The 24,282-nt window shown below is 43.0% G+C and overlaps 2 protein-coding genes across 2 annotated transcripts; both read left to right on the forward strand.

Annotated features, from left to right (window-relative positions):
- The first annotated feature begins 18,537 nt into the window (after nucleotides 1-18,537).
- Nucleotides 18,538-20,667, forward strand: LOC125159379 (PWWP domain-containing DNA repair factor 3B-like). The gene is made up of 3 exons (XM_047847722.1): nucleotides 18,538-18,582; nucleotides 18,870-20,509; nucleotides 20,599-20,667. The coding sequence occupies exons 2-3, from the start codon at nucleotides 19,088-19,090 to the stop codon at nucleotides 20,665-20,667; spliced, it is 1,491 nt and encodes a 496-aa protein (XP_047703678.1). The 5' UTR covers nucleotides 18,538-18,582; nucleotides 18,870-19,087.
- LOC125159317 (PWWP domain-containing DNA repair factor 3B-like) lies at nucleotides 19,877-23,809 on the forward strand. Its single transcript, XM_047847526.1, has one exon. The coding sequence runs from the start codon at nucleotides 20,702-20,704 to the stop codon at nucleotides 22,424-22,426; it is 1,725 nt and encodes a 574-aa protein (XP_047703482.1). The 5' UTR covers nucleotides 19,877-20,701; the 3' UTR covers nucleotides 22,427-23,809.
- The last annotated feature ends 473 nt before the right edge of the window (nucleotides 23,810-24,282 follow it).

A 24,282-nucleotide genomic window follows, 5' to 3' on the forward strand; every position in this document is an offset into this window, starting at 1 on the left:
GTGCACAAGCCTCCACCTTCCCGATGTGGGGGAATTAAGACATTATGCTCAGTGAAATATGCTAGTCACAGAAGGACAAATGGTGTACGTATGAGGTACCCAAATTCATAGAGAAAGGGAGTAAAGTGGTGGTTGCCAGGGGGTGGGAGGAGGAGGGAATGGGCAATAGGTGTTTCATGGGTTCAGAGTTTCAGTCCGCAAAGATGAGAAAGGTTGAGAGATGGATGGCAGTGATGGTTGTACAATGGGAATGTACTTAATGCCACTGAGCTGTACACCTACAAATGGCTGAACAGGTACAATTTGCATTGTTTCTATTTTATTGCGATAAAAAGGCAGAGGGAAACGCTGCTGTAAAGACTGATATCTAGCTCTACAAAACTGTAAGCAAGTCATCCTACCCAGTGGAAGAAAGGTCATAACACCCACATAGATAAATGTGGTGGGAAAGGAAATTGCATTGGCCAATGAGCATAAAAAAGAGCTCATTCTTCTTAGTGTGGGAGAAATGCTGAAGAGGATTACCACCGCCACCACCACCGCCACCGCCCCCGCAAACGCCACCAGCACGGACACCATCCCCATCCTCCCCCCACCACCACCCTTCCCCAGCCAATTGTAATCTGATTATACCCAGTATTGGTGCGTATATGGAACAATCAGAACCCAACCTGCTGGTGGAGTCACATACGTTGGAAATAATTTTGCTCTACTGAATACTCAGCTAGCCTATGACCTAGGAATAGGTCACTAACTGCTTTAACCTCTTTGGCTCCTTCCGACACTGCAAAGCATATTGCACGGATGCCAGGCATTGGAATATTTCTAGTATCACTGATTTTTAGGGCTCTAAAGTGGAAAGTATCCACGTGTCCATGGACAGGAAAATGGATGAACGAACCGAGGAGTGGTTCTGCAACGGTGTGTGCTACCACAGGCAAAATGAAAGCACTGTGGCTCCACAGAATAGTATAGTCACTGTTAGGACACCATGTTGGGTGAGAAAGAATGTGGTGGAATACTACGCACAACGCGATACAGTTTATTGTAATACCCAGGCAACACACCAGGAAGCAAGGATATTCAAGGATACACACACGGGTCTTCCACAAAACCAAACAAAACCAAAAGCGGTAGAAAAGGGAGGGGCGTGGTTTACACAGAACACTCAGGAGGATGGCCATTCCTCTGCAAGCGGAAGCAGTGGGTGGAAAGGGCCCCGGGAGGAGACGGAGTAGGAATTGTTAAATTCCCCCACATCGGGAAGGTGGAGGCTTGTGCACCTGTCGCCCACTCCGGTGTCCTTTTGTGATTTCCCAGGAAGATGGCCTGCGAAACGTCCTCGGCGGTAGAACGGGGAACCCCGAGCCCTGGCCTCCACCCTTGGCGCCCACGCCAAGGTCCTGGGCAGTCCCCCCCAGGGGGCGTGTCTCGGCGAAGGTCCCGCCCCCGTCACGTGCACCTAGCCAACCAATCAGCGACGCTCCTGCCCAGGCACGGCTGGGCAGTTCGTTGCCCTCCCGAGGCTCTCAGAGGAGCTTCCCAGAGGACTCGGTGTGGAGGTCGCCGTGCAGGTAGAGGGATGGAGGGAGGGACAGAGAGACAGAAGATGAGGGTGGGGCATAGGGACCCTTAGGGAGGCCAGGCGGGTGGGGAGGCGGGTCTGGTGACTCTGTCTGGCCATGGGAGGTGGGCGGGGGCGTCTACTCAGCCACGAGGGGAGCAGGGTGTGGGGCGGCAGTTGCTTGGCTGACCTCTGAGGTGATCCCATGGAGTCCTTGAGGACTGTGACAGGACAGGACGAGGACGAGGCCCCCGAGGGCAATGTGGGGTGGCGGCGGCTGGGCTGACTTCTGAGGTGACGTCTCCGAGGCATCTCCCGGGGCTCCGGCAGGACAGGACAGGACAGGACAAGACCCTGTGGGCAGTGTGGGGTTGTGGCAACTGAGCTGATATCTGAGGTGATGGTCCCACGGAGTCCTTGGGGGCTCCAACAGGACAGAAGACAGGACAGGACGAGGCCCCCGAGGACTCATGGGATGGGGGCGGCTGGGCTGACCTATGAGGTGGTGTCCTGCCCAGAGTCCTCCCGGGCTCCGTCAGGACAGGACAGGACACGACAGGACAGGACAGGACAGATCGAGGCCCCCAAGGGCAGCATGCGGTGGCGGCGGCTGGGCTGACCTCTGAGATGATTTCCCCATGTAGTCCACTTTTTTTTGGGGGGGGGGGGTTCCAGTCATCTGTGGATGGACACTTTGTTTCCACGTTTATCTATTGTGAAAGTGCTGTATGAGCACAGGTACACAAATATCTTTCTGACACTCTGTATCTGTTTGATTCTCTTCTTTCACGTCTTTTGGGTATATACCTAGCCATGGAATTGATGGATTGTATGGTAGCTCTATTGCTTAGTTTTTGAGGTTCTTCCATACTGTTTTCCATAGTAACTGTACCAGTTTCCAATCCTACCAACAATGGGGAATTGTTCCTGTTTCTCCACATCCATGCCAACACTTGTTATTCCGGGTTTTTTGGTCTTTGTTTTGTTTTTGTATTTTGTTTGCTTGATAATGGGCATCCAAATGAGTGTGAAGTGCTGTCTCCTTGTGGTTTTGATTTGCATTTCAGTAATTATTAGTTATGTTGAGCCTCTTTTCATGCGCTTATCGCCATTTGTATACTTTCTTTGGAGAAATGTCCATTCCAGTCCTTTGACAATTTTTTAATCAGATGACCTTTGCTGTAGTTGTGGTGGTGGTTGTGGTTGATTTGCGGGACCTCTTTATATGTTCAGCATTTTAATCTCTTATCAGAGAGATTGTTTGCAATCATTGTTATCAATTCCATGGATTGCCTGAACACTTTGTTGAGAATGTCCTTTGATGCCCAAATGTTTTAAATTTTGATGTTGTCCAATTCATCTATTTGTTTCCTTGCCTCCTGGGCCTTTGCAGATAAAATTGTCTGAACCCTAAGGTCATAAAAGTTTTCTCCTATGTTTTCTTATAGATGTTTTAAGGTGTGATCTTGCATTTTTTTAGTCTTTGATCATGTTGAATTGATCTTTGTGCTTGCTCTCAGGTAGTGATCTAATTTATTTTTTCCTCCCATGAAAAAATAATTGTACCACCCTCATTTATTGAATGGCACACACTTCCCCCACTATCAGCTATGCCATGTCTATCATATGTCAAGTTTCACTCTGTCCCTGATTCCGCTTCCCTATCCTGGTCCACCAGTCATTTCATTTATCCTGTGCCAAAAACCACAGCTTGGAGTAGAATGAAGACTCTAAGCCAGAACTGTCTAACTCTGAATCCTCAAATATTAGCTGATACTAGGATGCCTAAGATCCTTCGGTGAATTCCTCAGAGCCTCCACAAGAGGGTCTACCCTATGTATGAGAACCCTTAGCATCTGGACTCGTTTAACTTCCCTTTTATCCACTCCATCCTGAGCTTCTTGCAGTTTCCTCAAGCACACCATTGCTGTTTCACCACTGGGCCTTTGAACAAGCTCAGTCAACTTCTCTGTCAAGTCTTGGTTGGCACTCCTTCCTTTGCCTGATACTGTGATTTGTGCTGCCTCTCTCCTCTCACTACACTGTAATCACTGTAATCCAATCATCTGTGTGCTAATGAGACTGTACTATTGTGCCTCACCTTGATCATGCTGGAAACCTGTATGATTCCACCGAGCAGATTTGAAACTTACAATTCAAATTGGTTACTGTTTGCCCGCAAATAAAAACAACATTTCTGCAAGCTTTACTGCCCTTCGAAAGTATACATACCCATAGCTCATTTAATCATCTTAATAACCCTCTGGAAGATGAATTAGTGTAAGGCCAGTTTATAATTTAAGAGGATGAGGATCAAAGAGCACAAATGTTTACCCAAGTTTGTAGAGCTTCACAGTAGAGCTAGGACCAGACCTTTGGTATTTTGCCCCACTGCTCTCCCCTGGCCCGCACCTGTGACCGTTTTGGGTTACTTTGTTGCTCTGCAAATAAACCTCATCTTCAGCTGTAAATCATGATCTCTAGCAGTGTTTGTGTCTTTGAAGAGTGTGACCGCAGATGTGGGAGTCCTTTAAAAAGTTGTCGGTTTCAATGTAAATTTCAAAACAAGTTACTTGAGGAAGGTACTATCTTTAACGTTTTGGAATGCACCTAAACGTCATGAAATGATAAACCCATTGAAGAGTTCATGGACACCAGACCAGGTGAAAAGACAAAGGGGCTATCCTCGATAGAGCAAAGATCAGCAGTTCAGCAACCTGAAAGTAGTGTCCATCCAAATTTTCAGGGACATTCTGATTCTTTATGGCTAGCACGAGGACAGGAATCTGGATTTGTAAGAAGCTACCACAAGGGATTTGGATAATTAATAAATACAATGTAACATAAGTGCTATGGCAGGCCGTGCATCTACCTAAGCATTCTACCCTTCATCCTTTCATCCTTGCTAACAGAACCTTGACCCCGTTATGTGTAGAGGTGAGCACGTGGCCCAGTCCAACCCCTGGGCTGGCCATGATACGTGTCCCAGATGACACTGGTGGCATTCCTAGGAAAGCTTCATGAACTGGAAAGCTGCAGCTGGCTTCCCCCTTTGATCTTTACCCTTTGTCCTGCCAGCGATATAGATACAATGCTTGTGACCTTGGAGACAAAAGTCACATTTAAGGACAGAGGGGCAAGAAAAGAGAAGATCCTGGCTCCTTGTGTAGCACCAGCCCTGAACAGTGTATTCCTACTGCATGTTAACCGGAATAAGTGAACCTCCTATGTGTCTAAGCCACTATTTGAAATGCAGTCAATTGCAATTCATAATGATAGAACAGTGCATACCTGAAATTTATTTTTACCCAACTTGCATCAGGTGTGGTACACTATTACTGTGACATTTAAACCCAAACATGTATAACTCCAAACTAGTTCGTTTATTTCTCCTGTAACGTTACCGGGAAAGTCAGTATGTCCTCATGGTGGGCATTATCCATGCACTTCTACAGGGACCCAGGCTGTCAGAAAGTCTGCCACATCCAACATGTGACTTCCACGGGTGCCCTGGACGTGGCCTCCTTTGCAGTTTGCTAGAAGGGGAAAAGGGCACGGAGGTGTGCCAGGTACGGGGATTTTTTTTTTTTTTTTTTATGAGTTAGGCCTGGCAGTGGCACACACCATTTCCACTGACACCTCATTGCCTACATCTCAGTCACATGGTCACATCTAACAGCAAGGAAAGCTGGGAAATGATGCCTACACAGGGGCCCAGGAAGACGAGGAGAGCCAGGACTTAGGTGGGGAGCTGGAAGCCCCCGCAATCTATGCCTTTCTAAAATTAATGTAAAACTTGACTGCATTGGGTTTTCTTAAAGGGAAACTCACAAAAATCCTAGAAGCATGAACTGAAAGTCCAGCATGAAATTAAACGAGGCCTTCCCACTTACAGACTGTGAGACAAAGTCCAGCATGAAATTAAACGAAGCCTTCCCACTTACAGACTGTGAGACTTTGAGCCAATTTCTTGACCTCCCTAAGCCTCAGTGACTTTCTTACTATCTTAAAGGCATAACAGCAGTATTGTTCTCATAGTATTTTGGATGAAATTAAGTGAAATAATGCATAAAAAATCTTATGGGCACTCAATAATATAAAGCAAGCACTCAAATATTGATAACAGCACAATAATATTAATGTTTATAATTAGTTATACCACAATTGTGATTATATTATAATAATTTTTATATTGTCATTATTATGGCCACATTTTTAGCCACTGGTATACAATTTCCTGAACATCAAACATTGACTGCAAACTAGTGCCTGCTATATATTTCAGAGCCTAACAAATGAATGTTTTGATCGTCAAGATTAAATATAACATTAAAAAATTTGGGATGGGAAATATAATATATTTCAAGTATATGAATTATTTAGGGTGTGTCAAATGTCACAGGGCATTTTTATTCTTTTTATAAAAGTTTATTTATTTATTTTGAGAGACAGAGCACGAGCAGGGGAGGGGCAGAGAGACAGAGAGAGCGAGAGAGAGATTGAAGGAGGGAAACCCAAGCAGGCTCTGCACTGTCAGCATGAGCCCGATGCTGTGCTCAAACTCACGAACTGTGAGATCATCATCTGAGCCAAAATCAAGAGTCCGACACTTAACTGACTGAGCCACCCAGGTGCCCCTCTCGCAACTTCTTATTACCATTGCAAGTTCCTTCTTTTCAAATGAGCCCTCACATGATGGCGTTTCTCAAGACTTGATTTTACTCGGTTCTTTTCTCAATTTATACCCTTTCCCTAAATGTTTCCATATAGGTCCATGGTTTTGATTACCATTTACATCATAGTTTCTCAAAGTGTGGTGCGTGGGATCACCTATGTCAAAATCACAGAAAGGAGAGTGTTAGAGTCCAGATTCCTTGGGTCTATCCAAGGCCTGCCCAATCAAATATGTGGGTGGGCACTGGGAATCTGCATTTTATTTTATTTTTATTTTTTTATGTTTATTTACTTTTGAGAGAGAGAGAGAGTGAGTGGGGGAGAGGCAGAGAGAGAGAGAAGGAGACACAGAATCTGAGGCAGGTTCCAGGCCCTGAGCTGTCAGCACAGAGCCCGACGCGGGGCTCGAACCCACGAACTGTGAGATCATGACCTGAGCCAAAGTCAGACGCTTAAACTGACTGAGCCACCCAGGCGCCCCTGGGAATCTGCATTTTAAATAAATTCTCCAGGTTGCTCTCAACCCCACTGAGGTTGGAACCACTGTTACTTGTCAAGGAGGACCTGTCATTAACAATGGCAGCTCAACATCTCCATCTTGTGGCTTCCTAACACCATTGTCATTGTTTTGCAAATGCAGTCCATGGATGTTAGGAAACTATTAAAAATCTGAAAAACAGAAAAGAAATAGGAACAAAGGACATTAGTGGAGTATCTGCTCCACGAATAACCAAGATTGAGTTATAACATCTTTTGACTTTTCCAACACCAAACTTGAACTTATCTGTATTAAACTTTTAAGGGGAAGTCAAATTGATGCATTTCAATTGTCATCCGACTACATGAAAACACAGGTATTGGATGGCTGCTATCTATAGATCATTACACCACGTTTTGGTTTCATACAGTGATGCCAAGAGGATTTCATGAATTATCAAGTTATCCTTCTAGAGCTTAGCTAATAAGGAACATGCCACTTTCCAAAAATAATTTAATATGGGGCACTCTTAGTTAAATTCAGTTCTACTGTTAAGTCTTCCTTCTAATTATAAAAGCAATAAACATTCATGGTAAAATAATTTTTAGAAAATATAAAATTTATGAAGGAAATGAAATTCATACTTTATTCCACCACTCCGATATACCGTACAATTCGAAATTGGGGGATACTATTTGCTTTTGTCCTTCTCCCTTCCCCTCTCTCCCTCTCTCTCTTCCCCTATACTCTTTCCATTTGACATTTTGCTTTTTTGTACCTGCCTTACTTTCTACAAGCTCTGTATTTTTTTTCTGTTTTTAATCACACATTTTACTTCTTTCATCTAAGATTTGGAAGCAAAGCTTCAATATTTTATTCAGTCTGATCACACTTTCATACTGCCTACTTCAAGTAACAGGTTAATGCTAAGCCAATGATTTATGTTTTGCTTGCAATTCTCTTCCTTATAATGCTCAGCATTTCACTGGCGCTTGTAAGCACACCAGTGTGTTGGGTGAGGGATGACTGATGATGACCATTCAATGGGGTAAGGATAGTCTCTTTAACAAGTGCCTCTGGGACAATGGTGCATCCATGTACAAATGAATGAAGTTGGACACTATAGTCACACCATACACAAAAAGCCTAAATATAACAGCTAAAATTTTTAAATTCTTAGAATAAAACAGAGGAGTAAACCTTCATGACCTTGGATTTCTTAAATATTAGACCAAAAGCAACAAACAAACAAAAAATAGGTAGGCTGGCCTTCATCAAAATGAAAATGTTTTTGCATTAAAAGACACTATCGACAGAAATGATATCCTACAAGATGGGAGGGAACATTGGCAAATTATATGTCTAGTGGGAGTCTAGTAACCAGAGTATATAAAGAACCCTTACAACTCCAACCAAATGACCAAACAAACAGCAAAAATGGGAAAGGGATCTGAATACATATTTCTCCAAGGAAGATATACAAATGGCCATCAGTCACATGATAATATGCTCAACATAATTAGTCATTAGGAATTGGAAATCAAAACCTAACAATAGCTGTTAACACCCACTAGGGTGTCTAAAACTAAGGTTCAGGGGAAAGGGAAAAATAACAAAATTGCTGTTGAGAATGTGGAGAAATTGGAAGCCTTATACACACACTGCTGGTGGGAATTTAAAGTGGCACAGCCACTGTTGAAAACAGCTTGGTGGTTCCTCAAAAGCTTAAACATATAATTAGCATATGACTCAGCAATTCTGCTCCTAGAGGTATATACCACCCTCCATTTAAAACAGGCATTCCAAAAACGCATGAACATGTATGTTCATAGTAGCACTATTCAAAACAGCCAAAAGTCGAAGCAACTCAATCCTCTATCAACAGATGAATGGGTAAACATAAGGTGGAATATCCATAAAGCAGAATATTATGCAGACATTAAAAGGAACGTTGCAATGTAGATGAACCTTAAAATCATCATTCTACATGAAGTAAGCTAGACCACACTATGTGTGGTTCGACTCATATGAAATATTCAAAATAAGACAACCCATAAAGACAGAAAGTAGAGTTGTGGTTGCCAGGAGGTAGGGGCAGGTGGGAATGAGGTGTGGCTGGGTATAAGGTGGGTATAAGATTTCCTTTAGAACTTCTGAAAATGTTTTGTTAAGAAAATAGAGGTCATGATTTCACAACATTGAAAATTTACCTAATGCCATCGAATAGTATACTTTAAAATGTGACAATGGAATATTAACTGGCCATCAAAAAAAAGATGACACCTTGACATTTGCAGTGCCGTGGTTGGAGTTAGAATGTATTATGCTAAGCGAAATAAGTTAGAGAAAGATAAATACCATATGATTTTTCCACTAATATGTGGAATTTACAAAACAAAACAGATGAACATATGGGAAGGGAGGCAGAAGAGAAGAAAGGGAAACAAACCACAAGAGACTATGAACGATAGAGAACAAACTGAGGGTTGATGGAGAGAGGTGGGTGGGAGATGGGCTGGATGGGTGATGGATATTAGGGAGGGCACTTGTTACGATGAGCACCGGGTGTTGTATGGAAGTGATGAATCACTGAATTCTACTTCTGAAACAAACATTGCCCTGTATATTAACTAACTAAAAATATATATATAAAAAAAAACTAAACTAAAAATAAAACTGAAAAATAATAAATAAATAAATGAATGAATTTCAATTCAATAAAATATTTTAAATTTTTAATGAAAAAATAATGCTTTTTAAAACCAATGCTACAGTGTATGTTAACTAACTTGATTTAATTTTTCAAAAATAATGCTCTTGAGGCCACTTTAATAAAATATTCAAGTATTTTGAAAAAGACTAAGCAGTCTATTTTTTTTTCCCCTTCTTTAAAATTTTTTAAGCGTTTCTTAAAGAGAGACACAAGGGAGGGCAGAGAGAGAGGGAGACACAGAATCTGAGGCAGGCTCCAGGCTCTGAGCTGTCCGCACAGAGCCCGACATGGGGCTCAAACTCACCAACTGTGAGATCATGACCTGAGCCGAAATTGGATGCTTAACTGACTGAGCCACCCAGGCGCCCCTTAGCAGTCTATTTTAATGCATTCATTTAAAAATAATATTCAGCTCATTATTGCTTACATGTAAATACGGTTTTTGAAAAAATTACTATATTTTTGAAAACAAACAAACAAAAGTACTAAAAGTATGGCATTGTTTTACATCTTTGCAAGTCTATTCAATACCTACCTGAATAGGAAAGGCCTCGATTTTCTTACCTGCCTCTTCACCTCTTACAGTCTGTTGTCTCAGTGGAAGGCAACCAAGAAATCCAGATTCACTGATACTGAGTAGGGAGAGGAAGACCTCACTGGCCCTCCAGCAGGTTCTCAGGGACCCCCCTCCCCACCAGGGTTCCAGAATGACCACCGGGCACTGCTGACGTCCAGTGTTCTTTCATAAAGTTTAATCAACCCTTTGAGAGCAGAGACACTATGAGCTGATTTGACAAAAATGGACACTAGGGAACAGAGACCTTAGGGCACAATGTGAAAGTCACACAGCTGAGGAGAGGCAGAGCTGAGACTCAAACCCACATCCGTCTTTCAGAAAGTATCTCTGATTTGAGAAGATCGACCATGAATGCACCCCACTATTTTCCCTCCCCCAAAACTCCATAGGCTACACCGGGGGGGGGGGGTCTCTTGATATCTCTCTCCCACTCCTCTACACTAAGAACATGTTGAAAGCCTTTATTTAGTTGGCACACTGTTATATAAAAGTCCAGCTTGCCCTTCTCTTGTGGATTGCATGCGGGATGGGAGGGCTTTGTCTTGCTTCAGAATCTGGGGTCCAGGGCTGTGCTGGGCCATCTGTGTCTGTGTCTGGATCCATCACCTCATGAGGGCTGATTTGGGGCATCACTCGCCAAATCAGCATTCAGTGACATCATGTTGGTGGCTTAAAGTCGGCCATAGTGGGAGTATTTACATCATGGAAATAGGAAAACCCTGGAAATCGGAACTGCACTCTCCCTTCCCAAAGACCTGTTTCCAGCACATCACTGCCCAAGACTGGCCACAGAAGAATCACCTAGAATTCATTAATAGGAGGAAAAGCTGCACCACAGGGCAGCTCTGTCCCCTAAAATAAATGACTATGAGAGAAGAAGTATGTGCTGTGTGCCCTGATGACAGGAGCCCTATCTCTGAGCATAGTATTCTTTGGCAGTGTGGTTGCAGCAGTACATGCTGAGCACAGATTCCAAATGTGAGAGGTTCATCTCCACCTCCCTAATGTCCTAGATCAAGGACATTTGTGGAAGTTGTCTCTCTTCTCAGGAACCACTGGTGTCCTGAAAACCCTGTCAATACACATTTGTCCAAGTGTTGACTCAGGGTCATTTGGTCCTGCTGCAACCTGAGTTTCTAGTTTGCCTTCCTCTGACCTCCAGGTCCTTTATCCTCACATGTTTTCTCCTCTTGGGTCATTTTAAATTGAGTGACAGTCCTTGGATCCCACCTACACAAATGCACCTGGCCTCATGTGTCCTGGAAGGTTGAAAGGAGGTCCTTAACAGGGCTTGGATCCTAAGTGTGGGGCGTGTGTGTGTCTGTGTGTGTGTCTGTGTGTGTAAAGCTGTTATCTTTCTACTTTATTTCCTCTCTAATCCATTTTGTGAAAACTCCCCTGCCCTCAATGCCTTTTCCATGAGAACATCGAGTACTGTCTCTAATATTTTATTAATTCATTCATTCATTCATTCATTGGATTGGTCAGGGTGTAACTGACTGAGAGTGAAATCAACGTGCTGCGTCTGAGGATGTATTAGTACTTCCTGGTTTCCATAGAAAGCTAACATCAGGGAGAACATTTTGGTGATATTCTGGTTTCCATGACAACTGGGGTAAGCCATTCCTTCCTGGAGACAGAAACATTTAACAAGGATATTTACAGACTGGAGAGATGGAGTAACTGTAGAAACATCGAGACTAGTCGGTGTCTGCTATCAATGTGAGTTGTGTGTGTGTGTGTGTGTGTGTGTGTGTGTGTGCATTGCCAGCGTGTGGTCTTTAGTTGGACATTGAGAGCTCTAATCTCTCCTGTTTTAGAAGAGAGGATGGCAGCTCCTCTTGTGAAGAGCTAGGGTGATTGAATAACCTGTCATACCTCAGTCCCGTTTTACTGTCCTAAGGTGACACCACTGCACGAGGGAATTGTTACCTGAGTACTTGAAAGCAGAGGTCCCCAAGTATTTCTCATCATGTACCTCTGCTTAACGATTGTCCCATGAACCCTTAAGATGTAAGTTTACTCATTTACACCTACTTATAGTAAAATTATTGCGTGCATAAAATGAGAGAAAATTTGAAGTCAGTAAATGAGGGAAATGGGTAGGGTTGGGAAATCTAATGTTACTTTGTGTAACCTAGAGGATAATATTGTGAGTATTATCACACAATGAGTAGCTCATACACACACACAAACTAAGAAGCATGTCTAAAAGACAAAGTGTGAGCCCAAGCTCTGAGGTCTCCTCCTCAGATCATGGCTTCTCAGAAGCACCATATCTTCCCTTGGTTTTTCTAGAACTACAAGTGCCCACTCTTCCTATCATGGCACTCTTGTCTCATTGCTCCCTTTTTGACTTTTTTTTTCCTTTTTGGTCTCCAAAGAATTCTATCAAGCTGTCTCTAATTAAAATAATAAGAGAATATTGCTTAATAGTCATGTTTGTTTTTCCCTCTTTGTTTTTAAGGCCCTTCCTTTCCCTTTGGTTTCTAGAACTTTTACTATGATGAGCCTAGACCTGTTTGTATGTGTGTCTTCGTGTGTGTGTGTGTGATGGAATGTATTATGCTTGCAGTTTGGCACATCAAATATACCACCTGATATCGTTCTTTATTTTGGAAGATTGTTCCTTCACACATTCAGCAGTCCTTTGCTCTCTTCTTGGACTGCAATACAGTATCTCTTATGTGGTTAAAAATATACATTTTAATAATAATTTTTCCTTTGGCCAATGTAAAGTACACCTCAAAGACATTTCAAATATATTCTCATAGTTTTCTATGCTAACGGCATGGTACGATTTTGGTTGCCTTCTTTTTGTTCACTTACATCCAGTATTTCACTTCATATCTCCTTAGAGTCCTTGTAAAGTAAGGTTTTTGGTACCTATGTACACATAAATGTGTCCTCCCTGTAATATTTTAAAACATGATTTGAAAAGTGATATAGGGGAGCCTGGGTAGCTCAGTTGGTTAAGCGTCCGATTCTTGATCTCAGCTCAGGTCTCAGGGTCGATGAGTTCAAGCCTTGTGTTGGGCTCTACACTGGGGGTGAAAACTAGTTTAAAAAAAAAAAAAGGAAAGAAAAGTGATGTCTACCCTCACCACCCACTTCCATCCTTTTTCCTCTTCTGTTTTCAGTGGAACCATGCCATGACATTTCTGTTTGCCATTCTAGACTTTTCTCTTTCATTTACATGTCTTTTGTGTCCTAAGATAAAGTATATACCATTGTTCTCCATGTGAATATGTGCTTTATGTAAAGCATATTATTTGTACTTAATTGGTCTCTAGTTCGATTTTTTTTTGTCCGAATTTTCTTCCTGTGTCAATACATGAAGGTGTGCATCAGTCTTTGTGTTGGATACATAACATGCCCTTGTCAGATTAGATTATAGGTTTGTTAGTCTTTCCCCCTGGGTATCAAGGACCTGACATATGTCCAGTGTCGTTGTGACAAATTACGATGCAATGACTTATCATATGAACGAGGGCACATTTTTCTCCTTGTGCACGACACACGGCAATCGATAGGTTCTGAAATATACACCTCATCAACTTGCCTAGATACTAGTAATTATGGAGGCTGCCCTTGACTTTTTTTTTTTTAACCCTAATGCCATGCATGATTTCATTGGTGTTATAGAGGGTAGTGGAGGTTTCCTTGTGGCAGGTAATAGGGACCCGAGGGGTTAACAGAACACCTTTGGAAGAAAGTTAGCCTACTGGAAGGAAGAAACCACCTGAGTTTGCTAGAGGAATAGGAGATAAGTCTCTTTAGTCTTAAAACAAGGCCCTGAGGGAAACCCTGAACTTTGTATAGTTCTTTGCTCAAGTGCTCTTGCTTCTCCTTCTGTGAGTAGATAGCTCTTGAAGATGTGTGTCTGCAAGACTAGGCGCTGTTGGTCCTTCTTTGTTAATGAAAAATTGGGAGGCAGACCTCAGCGATTTGAAGGTGTATGTCTATTTAGTGTCATAGCTGATCATTTGTAGGTGAGAAACAAGCCTATTTTTTTCACTTCTTTGAGACGACTGAGGGCAGTTCATGATTTTTCAGTTTGTAACATTTGCCATTTAAATGTTTGTACAAAAATGGCTCACGTTTCCAAGTAGGCATGACCTCTATGAATTTATGAAACTAGTGAACAACATAAGGGAAAGGTTTGAAGATCCCACTCAGTTGTCCTACAAATAGAATTCAAACCCAATGAAAGCTTAACAACTCTTGCATGTGAAAGTTCATGCTGAATTCATCTGGCACTGGAAAGGTGCAAAAATAGGCAAGAATGTATTTTCTTTTATAACTGAAATGACATAAAATGTGCCTTTATAATAAAAAAGGGGAACTGCCAACTCATCCATTTAAGGAAATACATATTTGGGGGACAGTTTAAACTCACAAAACCTACAGCTTGAAAGAAGCTCCAACAAATAGGCAGTAATTGTAGGGATGGGGCATTGGGGTAAATATGAGAGAATTCCTGCATCTGGGGAGTGGGATGGGGGCAGTCATAGCAAGGAAAGTGCCCTCATTTTGAGACAACACCTCCAGAGGGTTGTTTTCTTTTCCTTTTTCTTTGGAAGTGAAGTGATTACAGCCCTCCCTGGGGAAAGGAGTTAAAGAATAAAGCTTCCAAAACAATTCTAAAACTCATGGCCGTTGATTGGATAAATAAATACTCACTGCCATCAGGCTCTTTCATTCCATAACCAAAGAGCAAATGGAATAGAACAAAAGGTATACCAGGACTTAAAAATTGAAGCTGGTCCATCTGAAGGCTCTACTTCTTGATGGTCTGGAATTGACTGTGAAGTTATAGATTGTGGAGTTGCTATTTATACCATTCCACTTCTGTCTTATTCTATGTGATTTTACTGGGCAGGCATGTTTGATAGATCATAGTAAACTAAAATTCTGGATGCATTTTCATATTCAAGGTCTCTGAGGATTGGGGGTCACTTGGAAAGTTACTTTCGTGTCATTCAAGATTCTAATTTTTTTAATTTTTTTAATTTTTGTTTATTTTTGAGAGAGAGAGAGAGAGAGAGAGAGAGAGAGAGAGAGAGAACAGAGAGAGACAAGAGTGCGAGCAGGGGAGGAACAAAGAGAGAGGGAGACACAGAATCCAAAGCAGGCTCCAGGCTCCGAGCTGTCAGCACAGAGCCCGATGCAGGGCTCGAACTCACGAATTGTGAGATCATGACCTGAGCTGAAGTTGGATGCCTAATTGACTGAGCCACCCAGACACCCCAAGAGTCTATTTTAATTCATTGCCCCTGGTGTGCAAAAAGAGGATCAACACTTAAATATTATTATCTCTTTCTATCATGTCTGTCTATGCACCCACCTGTATACATCTTTAGAGGGAAAGAAGAGAGCTGAGCTTCTGTTAGTATGAAAAAGAAAAAGAAAACCCTCTGCAAGATTAGGTACCAACCCTTCATGGAAGATATTTGGACAATGGGCCAAAGCATATGGTGAGAAGGCCACTTAGGATTTAATATTTTCATTTCACACCCTTCCCTTCTGATTGCCTCTCTCAAAGATGCATCGCTTTAGTAATTGGAAAAACAACCGTAATTGCTGTTTTGGTTGTCTGGTGAAAGTTACTCCATCGAAGTGCTTCATACTTTTATCATAGATATACACAAATGTGAATATGAGAGAGTATTCAAATAGGTGGTATGGGTTTTGTTCTAAGCTTATTTATTCATTTTGAGAGAGAGGGAGGGAGGGAGGGAGAGAGAGAGAGAGAGAAAGCACAAACAGTGGAAGGGCAGAGAGAGAGGGAGAGAGAACCCCAAGCAGGCTCTGCACAGTCAGCACAGAGCCTGATGCAGGGCTTGAACTCACGAACCGTGAGATCATAACCTGAGCCAAGGTCAGATGCTTACCTGAATGAGCCACCCAGGTGCCCCGGTGGTACTGTTTTTAAAACCCTTTTTAGTATCTTATATAAAATATGTACAAATAGAGTCTGTGGACTCACATATTTGCAGTTAGCATTCCTCCTAGGTGATCAGATTACTGATGCTTAACATTTTTTCTACTTTATAATTGTAAACAGCATTTTAGATTTTCCACGTGTATTTTCATTTTTTTTTAAATACGAAATTTATTGTCAAATTGGTTTCCATACAACACCCAGTGCTCATCCCAACAGGTGCCGTCCTCAATGCCCATCACCCGCCCTCCCCTCCCTCCCACCCCTCATCAACCTTCAGTTTGTTCTCAGTTTTTAAGAGTCTCTTATGTTTTGGCTCCCTCTCTCTCTAACTTTGTTTGTTTATTTGTTTGTTTGTTTGTTTGTTTGTTGTTTTTCTCCCACGTGTATTTTCAAAATAAGGAGCTGTTGGGGCGCCTGGGTGGCGCAGTCGGTTAAGCGTCCGACTTCAGCCAGGTCACGATCTCGCGGTCCGTGAGTTCGAGCCCCGCGTCAGGCTCTGGGCTGATGGCTCAGAGCCTGGAGCCTGTTTCCGTTTCTGTGTCTCCCTCTCTCTGCCCCTCACCCGTTCATGCTCTGTCTCTCTCTGTCCCAAAAATAAATAAACGTTGAAAAAAAAAAATTTTTAAAAAAAAAATAAGGAGCTGAAAACAACATTTACACTGGAAGCAGAAACATTTGCTTGCATGTGTAGAGCAGAAAGCATGGATTATATGCATCAATATCAGGCATCTTGGGTCACTAACGTCGTTGCTCTGAGTGTGTGTACATATCTGTGAGTGTGTGTGCGTAAGTGTGTGTATGTGTGTCTTGGGGGTCGGTAGCGATCTGGTTGGGGCTGAGGTGACTCAGGCCCTCCTGTTTTGTGTGACAGGCTGGCAGGTCCTGCTGCAGGGAGATTGCAGTGGCTGAGTCACCTGTTTTTCCTTCTCCCTTTTGTTCTGTGTCCTCACGTGACACTTGTGTTCTGAGAGCCAGTACGCTGAGTTCTCTAAAGCAGAGGACACAAAACCTGCATGATCGTACAGTCTGGCAAGAAAAAGTGTGTGCGGACTATGCCCAAAGTATGTATAGTTAGTCATACATTTCATATTATATCTATGAGTATGTGTGAAGAAAGTTGTGCATACACACATTTCTTGGGAAATAATATTTTGTATTATGAAATATATCATTTGAAACTGATAATGGATGAGCTAAAATCTATAAATGAATTACTATACATATTTGTACAGTGTATACAGAAAAGCGGAACCCATGAACAGGGAATTTCTGGGGGGGGAGGGATTGAGAGAACAATTGCATTTTCTGCATTACACACATCTGAGTGTTTGAAATGTATTTAAATAAAGTTTTTAAATGTCAGGGAAAAACCACATTGTAAAGAGACTCACAAAAGTTATGTGAAAAATCAGCATTCACATGAAACAGTGATCAAATGTGCTCTTGAGTGAAGAAATATAGTCCTAGGTAATATGCACCAGGCATGTGTATATGGATGCATAGGAAATGTGTGAGAAGCCCATACACCATCATACTGAGAGTGAGCATCTATAATGTATTGCCTCCTGTATATATCTCTCTACACGTTTTATGTTCTCCACAAATGCATTTAGCGTTACTTCAGAAACACCAAAAACACACTTACTTTATAGACTCTGTTTTTGTTACACACACACACACACACACACACACACACACACAAGCCACTACTATCATTAAATCTGTGTGTCTAAGACAGACAAAGGTTGTACTGAAAGTATGAAAGCAGTACTTCCCACTGTTCTGAAATAGGAGGACTAGGATAAACTAAGTAGCTTCACGTGGAGATGTATTTGAAATGCAAAAGAAGGAAGAAAATAGACATGTCTACATTATAAGTGAGATTTAACTAACATTTCTGTTTCAGAATGGCCTGCACTCCAGAGCTGGGGAAGGGAAAATGATGAATCCGTCCCCATTTCATTGGCTTAACTTCCCGTCCGCTTTTCTGATTTTCTAGATTGACATTAGAGGTGCATACGTCCTGGGTATCTATCTACATTTGACGTCATTTGATCCCTGGAAGGACAGCGCACCTCAGAAGCACAGAGCAGAATAAAGGGTCTGCTGGACACGCAGTTGGAGCATATGAATCAACAGATGCAGCTCACAGAACCACACCTCCCAGGATTTACGTGGCATTCAGTAAGACGTTCCCATTTTACTAAACATCCCATTTGCAGTCATCTCATGTTGAATCTGGAGTGTGGTTTACTTTGCTCCTCACTCTACAGCCACTTCTTTACACAAATTAAGTGCTTGGTGTGGGGAGGGTGGGGTGGGGGGAAGCCTTTTAAACCACCATAGAGAAATGAAAAAGTGCAGGTCACAGCCAATGGCCCACGCCTGCAGCAACTCTTATGAAGATGGTACCAGTAACCACCATGATGATCTTTGTGAACCTTTGGATTCTAGGCTCGTGCTCTTGAACACAACATTATGCTGACATTCAGTGTCTGTAGGCTGGAGATCACCCCTGGCTTCCCTGGGTACACAGGGTGGCACCAGCACCCCAGAAAATAAAAACTGAAACATTCCCCCAGAATGAACCCGGGGGAGCACAAAAGGCACAGGATGTCCAATACCACAGGTGAGATCTAGAAAATGACACCCACCTCCCCACACAGATGCTCTTTAATATGAAGTCATAACAAGCAGGGCAAGAAGTTGGGTTTGGCAAGTTATAAAACTCCTCTGGTATCTTCTGTATTTTTCCCTGATACTTGCCGTGTATTTTACCCCCCCCCCCCCGTCTGATACACACTCTATTTCTTTGCTTTGCCTCTTATCAATTCTCATTGACCAACATTGTTCTAATTTCACACAAAAGGAGTATTTTTTCTAATACTTTTCTTCTTTTCCTTTTCCACATTCCAGTACTCTCCAATATAGTCCGTTCAAAACACAGGCTCCAGCGACCCTGGGAGATTCAGGTGAAGAAAGACAGGCCACATAAGGTGTAAACCCTTTGTGGTCCTAGGCCAAAAGGTGTGGTGAAGAACATTGCTTTAGGGAACACCTGCCATGGCTGTGGGTATGACGGCCAGACCCTTCAACCTCTATTAATTCCGTCTTGAGAGGAAACTCAAATCATAATGGCTGCTGAGTACATCCTATGCAATTGGAAAGGCCACATTTGGCCAGCAAAGGTTTTGTCCAGATCTGGGATCTCACCAAAATATATGAGGAAAAGAGCACTTTCTCTAGAAGTTCAAATACTCTCAGTAGGTAAAAAAATTAAAGTGAAAAGCACAGACATAAAGCTCCTAAGTGAGTCTCAAATTGAATCCATTACCTCCTTGCTAGTGGCCCAGTCAAAGGCCAGTGTTCCACCAGGACAGAAAGTGGCCTACAGAAATGCTCTTAAAGTGGCACTGGAGATCCTGAATAAGAGAGCAAATTTCGGTCCAGCAAGAGCATCAGATGGTCTAGAGACCACTACACCATCTCAAAGGGGACCACAAATGCAAGCTCGTAAAAAGTACCAGAAGCCTAAAGGTACCTTACTGAGGAGTCTTAGGAAAAGAAAAAACCTCAAATCGCTGCTGGTGTGTTCACAGAATAAAAACGCCCCAGACAGTGGCCGATCACAGGCGCACACAACCATCACGCATACACTAAGGGAAAGGCGAGCAAAGTCCTCGCAAAGCTGCAGCATGTGCTCAAAGTTCCCATCACTTTCGGAAGATGATCATAAGACAGGAGGCCGACCACACGCACACACAATGGCCACGTGTACTCTAAGGGAAAGGCGAGCAAAGTCCTCGCGAAGCTGCAGCGTGTGCTCAAAGTTCTCATCACTTTCGGAAGATGTTCATAAGACAGGAGGTCAACCACACGCACACGCAACGGTCACGTGTACTCTAAGGGAAAGGCGAGCAAAGTCCTCGCGAAGCTGCAGCGTGTGCTCAAAGTTCTCATCACTTTCGGAAGATGTTCATAAGACAGGAGGCCGACCACACGTGCACACAACGGTCACGCGCACTCTAAGGGAAAGGCGAGCAAAGTCCTCGCGAAGCTGCAGCGTGTGCTCAAAGTTCTCATCACTTTCAGAACATGATCATAAGACAGGAGGTCAACCACACGTGCACACAACGGACACGCGCACTCTAAGGGAAAGGCGAGCAAAGTCCTGGCGAAGCTGCAGCGTGTGCTCAAAGTTTCCATCACTTTCAGAAGATGATCATAAGACAGGAGGCCGACCACACGCGCACACAACGGTCACGCGTACACTAAGGGAAAGGCGAGCAAAGTCCTCGCGAAGCTGCAGCGTGTGCTCAAAGTTTCCATCACTTTCAGAAGATGATCATAAGACAGGAGGCCGACCACACGCGCACACAACGGTCACGCGCACTCTAAGGGAAAGGCGAGCAAAGTCCTCTCGAAGCTGCAGCGTGTCCTCAAAGTTCTCATCACTTTCAGAACATGATCATAAGACAGGAGGTCAACCACACGTGCACACAACGGTCACGCGCACTCTAAGGGAAAGACGAGCAAAGTCCTGGCGAAGCTGCAGCGTGTGCTCAAAGTTTCCATCACTTTCAGAAGATGATCATAAGACAGGAGGCCGACCACACGCGCACACAACGGTCACGCGTACACTAAGGGAAAGGCGAGCAAAGTCCTCGCGAAGCTGCAGCGTGTGCTCAAAGTTCTCATCACTTCCGAAAGATGATCATAAGACAGGAGGTCGACCACACGTGCACAGAATGGTCACGCGTACTCTAAGGGAAAGGCGAGCAAAGTCCTCGCGAAGCTGCAGCGTGTCCTCAAAGTTCTCATCACTTCTGGAAGATGATCATAAGACAGGAGGCCGACCACATGCACACACAACGGTCACGCGTACACTAAGGGAAAGGCGAGCAAAGTCCTCACGAAGCTGCAGCATGTGCGCAAAGCTCCCATCACTTTCGGAAGATGATCATAAGACAGGAGGCCGACCACACGCACACACAACGGTCACGCGTACTCTAAAGGAAAGGCGAGCAAAGTCCTCGCGAAGTGGCAGTGTGTCCTCAAAGTTCCCATCACTTTCAGAAGATGATCATAAGACAGGAGGCAAAGGAAATAGGGACACATCAAGAGGTATGTCTTTGCATCGCACAGTCAAAGAGAAGGGTACAAGTGCTAAAGATGGAGGCATCCTTCCACCTTTGTCACCAGGCTTCAACCTCACTTTGCCCAAAGCTCACAAAGAAGAGGCACATGACACCTACCCAAGGACCCTGGCTGTCTCCTCTGAAAGCTCTGCCTTCTCGGGGAATGTTGAGGACCATGGAGAGGTTGCCTGGAAGCCAGGCTTGGAAGGTGCAGCAGCATCCTCCAGTGCCCCTAAACAGAGGCGGTGTTATTCACTCGGTCTGGCAAATAGAAAAAGGAAGCTGCAGGTGACAGAGTTTGAGAAAGGGCTGCAAGAACTTCAACCTTCAGTCGACTCAAAGGCTATTAACCCCACCACCCCCATTAAAAAGAATGCCAACAAAGAAATGGGACAAGTGGCAAGCATGGGTTTTCCACAAGAGCCTTGTCCCATTGAAGGAGGAATGATGGTCTGGTTCAAATTTCAGAATCACCCATTTTGGCCTGCAGTAGTAAAGAGTGTCAGCCAAACAGAGCAGACTGCAAGGGTGCTTTTGGTTGAGGCAAACATGCACTGTGAAATGAGTGGCATTCGAGTTCCTCTTCGAAGATTAAAGCACCTGGATTGTAAAGAGAAAGAAAAACTAATAAAGAGAGCCAGGAAATTGTACGAGCAAAGTGTGAACTGGTGCTTCTCCCTGATTGCCCACTACAGAGAAAGGCTCAGGCGAGGTTCTTTTGCAGGCAGTTTCCTGGACTATTATGGTGCTGACATCAGTTACCCAATTAGGAAAGCCATCCAAGACAGGGATCTGGAGATTGATTTCCCAAAGGTGAATTATGCCGACCTGGAAGATTCTGAGGAGGAGACCTCCCTGGACGGGAAGAGGCCCTGCAAGAAAATTCTCCCTGACCGGATGAAGGCTGCTCGGGACCGAGCCAACCAGAAGCTAGTGGACTTCATCGTGAAAACAAAGGGGGCCGATCACCATCTTCTGGACATTGTCCAAGGCAGGAAACAGTCCAGGTGGCTGGTATCATTTAGGAATTCGAGCAGGTACGTGATCTGCGTTGAAACATACCTGGAGGACGAAGACCAGTTGGATGTGGTGGTAAGACATTTACAAGAAATCTACAAACAAATAGACAAGAAAACGCTGAATCTGGTAAGGGATGACAAAGTGAGTTTTGTTCTGGAAGTTCTTCTGCCAGAAGCAATCATTTGTTCAATTGCTGCACTTGATGGATTGGATTACAAGGAGGCAGAAAAAAAGTACCTACAGGGGCCACCTGTGCATTACCGGGAAAAAGAGCTATTTGATAAAAATATCCTAAAGAAAATAAGAAAGAGATAAGCAACAAGGAGCAAGACTAATTAACTCCCCCTGTACCCACACTTTAGCAGGAAGACCTCTCATTACCCTGTCTGTATGAAATGTGTGATCGTTCCGCTCTCTATGGCATGTAAATATGTTCTGGAAATTTGAGACCTTGGGAATATGCTGGATTCATTTTGGATCCATCTCTAGCACTTGTGGGTAGCACAGTCATCATCTTTTCTAGTACCCAAATGCCTCACAAATTAATTTGTTAAAATATTGCAAACAGTTGTACTTCCCTCTACTTGCTTGGATGTGTTAACTGTCCAGATGTTTTCCTAACATGGCTTTTAACCGTACTTCATATTTTAATATAGCACACACACATTATTTTATTACATGAAAGAGCACTGGTATCAAACATTAAGCAACAATCATTTTTAAAATCCAAGATAGATTCTTACAGAAACAATCTGCAATCTCTCATTCTTTTTGTGACACCTGAGTGTAAATGATTGGGTTCCTTCTTAAGATAATTCCTGAATTTTTTCTGCCATGCTTGTTTGTTTGGGAAAAATAGCCCTGAGAGCTGAAACCAATGACAGAGATGTTTTCTATATATTATCACTACCTTCAAATGGTTCTTGCAAAAGCAGTCTGGAATCCAAAGTTAATGGATCATTTGCACGTAGTCCACACGTGGGTGAATGAAATCTCAACGTGCAGTAAACATTTTGCCAGCCTGTGAAAGATTGTTAAACTCTACATTTCCCTGAGATTCCACTTAACGGAAGTAGCTCTTGTTCAATGGCTGAATGGTTTCCTTAAAACAGACAGGCTCCTGGCTGTCTTCTTAACTGACTGGATCCTTTGCGTATACTGGTTTATCCCCATGTGGATGACAACTAGACTAATCGTACACACCGTTTACCTATTTTAGACCTAGGAGTCCAGGCTCACTGCTAAGAGCCCGTCTGATTGGCACAAATTGTAGGAAAGCTCGCATTTTGCTCTGGACCTGTGTGCCCTAAAATGCAGTCGTTTGTCTGAAGCTAAGCAAGCTTTCTCTTTTGACTTATTCATTGACTAACCCTGACAGGTTCCAACAGTTATGCAGGCTGGAAAGTCATTCCAGGCTGCTTGAGCAATAGATGGACTGGGATCTGGGAACTTGGAAATGGGCTACAGAAAAGTATCCGTTTGGCTAAATATGGCTGTTGTCAGAATACAATGAAACATATGTAACTAAAAGATAAATTCTGAAGCCCATGAATTGTTATCCTACTTGAAACAAGAGTTTTTTGAGACAAAAAATGTTGGGAAAGCTAGTTTACTTTTAAAACTTGTTGTGAAAATAAACACTAAAGGTTTAATATACACCTGAGTGCATTTTTATTCTCAGAGAGAGTCAACTGTCACTCACAGGCCCATGTTATGTGTCCACATGGCCATGTGATTTGTGTGTGTGTAAAATTTTCAAGAGCTAGCTGTTTTGATTCACAATAAAACCACTGTATCTTTCACCTTGAACTTTTGCTTCATCATATTTATATAGATAGATGAATAGATGATAGATAGATAGATAGATAGATAGATAGACACATAATATTTTGGAATTTTAGTAATTTAGTTGTCACCTTTATGGTTCATTATAAATTTTCTTCTAATCCTAAATATTCACTTTTGTACTTGTTTTCATAATTTTAGAAGAGAACCTTCCAAATGGTGTAAGCTTCAGGCCCAACAGAACCTTTTGGGACTCTGCCTGAGAGTCACCAATGACTCCTGAGGCATTCTGCATGAGCTAGTCCACATGACGTTCTCATGGTCCTGGAAAGTACTTGGAAACACACCATCTCCACACTCTGTGTGGACCTTGTGCACTGGAACAA

This window comes from Prionailurus viverrinus, unplaced genomic scaffold (genome assembly GCF_022837055.1).
Source record: "Prionailurus viverrinus isolate Anna unplaced genomic scaffold, UM_Priviv_1.0 scaffold_49, whole genome shotgun sequence".
Classification (NCBI taxonomy): domain Eukaryota; kingdom Metazoa; phylum Chordata; class Mammalia; order Carnivora; family Felidae; genus Prionailurus; species Prionailurus viverrinus.

Bases quoted from the DNA above. Each gene is read 5' to 3' on its own strand.
- LOC125159379 (XM_047847722.1), top strand. From the start codon at position 19,088: ATGGCTGCTGAGTACATCCTATGCAATTGGAAAGGCCACATTTGGCCA. The intron at 20,510-20,598 runs GTGTGCTCAAAG...GCGTACACTAAG, and splicing joins AGTCCTGGCGAAGCTGCAGC to GGAAAGGCGAGCAAAGTCCT.
- LOC125159317 (XM_047847526.1), top strand. From the start codon at position 20,702: ATGGTCACGCGTACTCTAAGGGAAAGGCGAGCAAAGTCCTCGCGAAGC.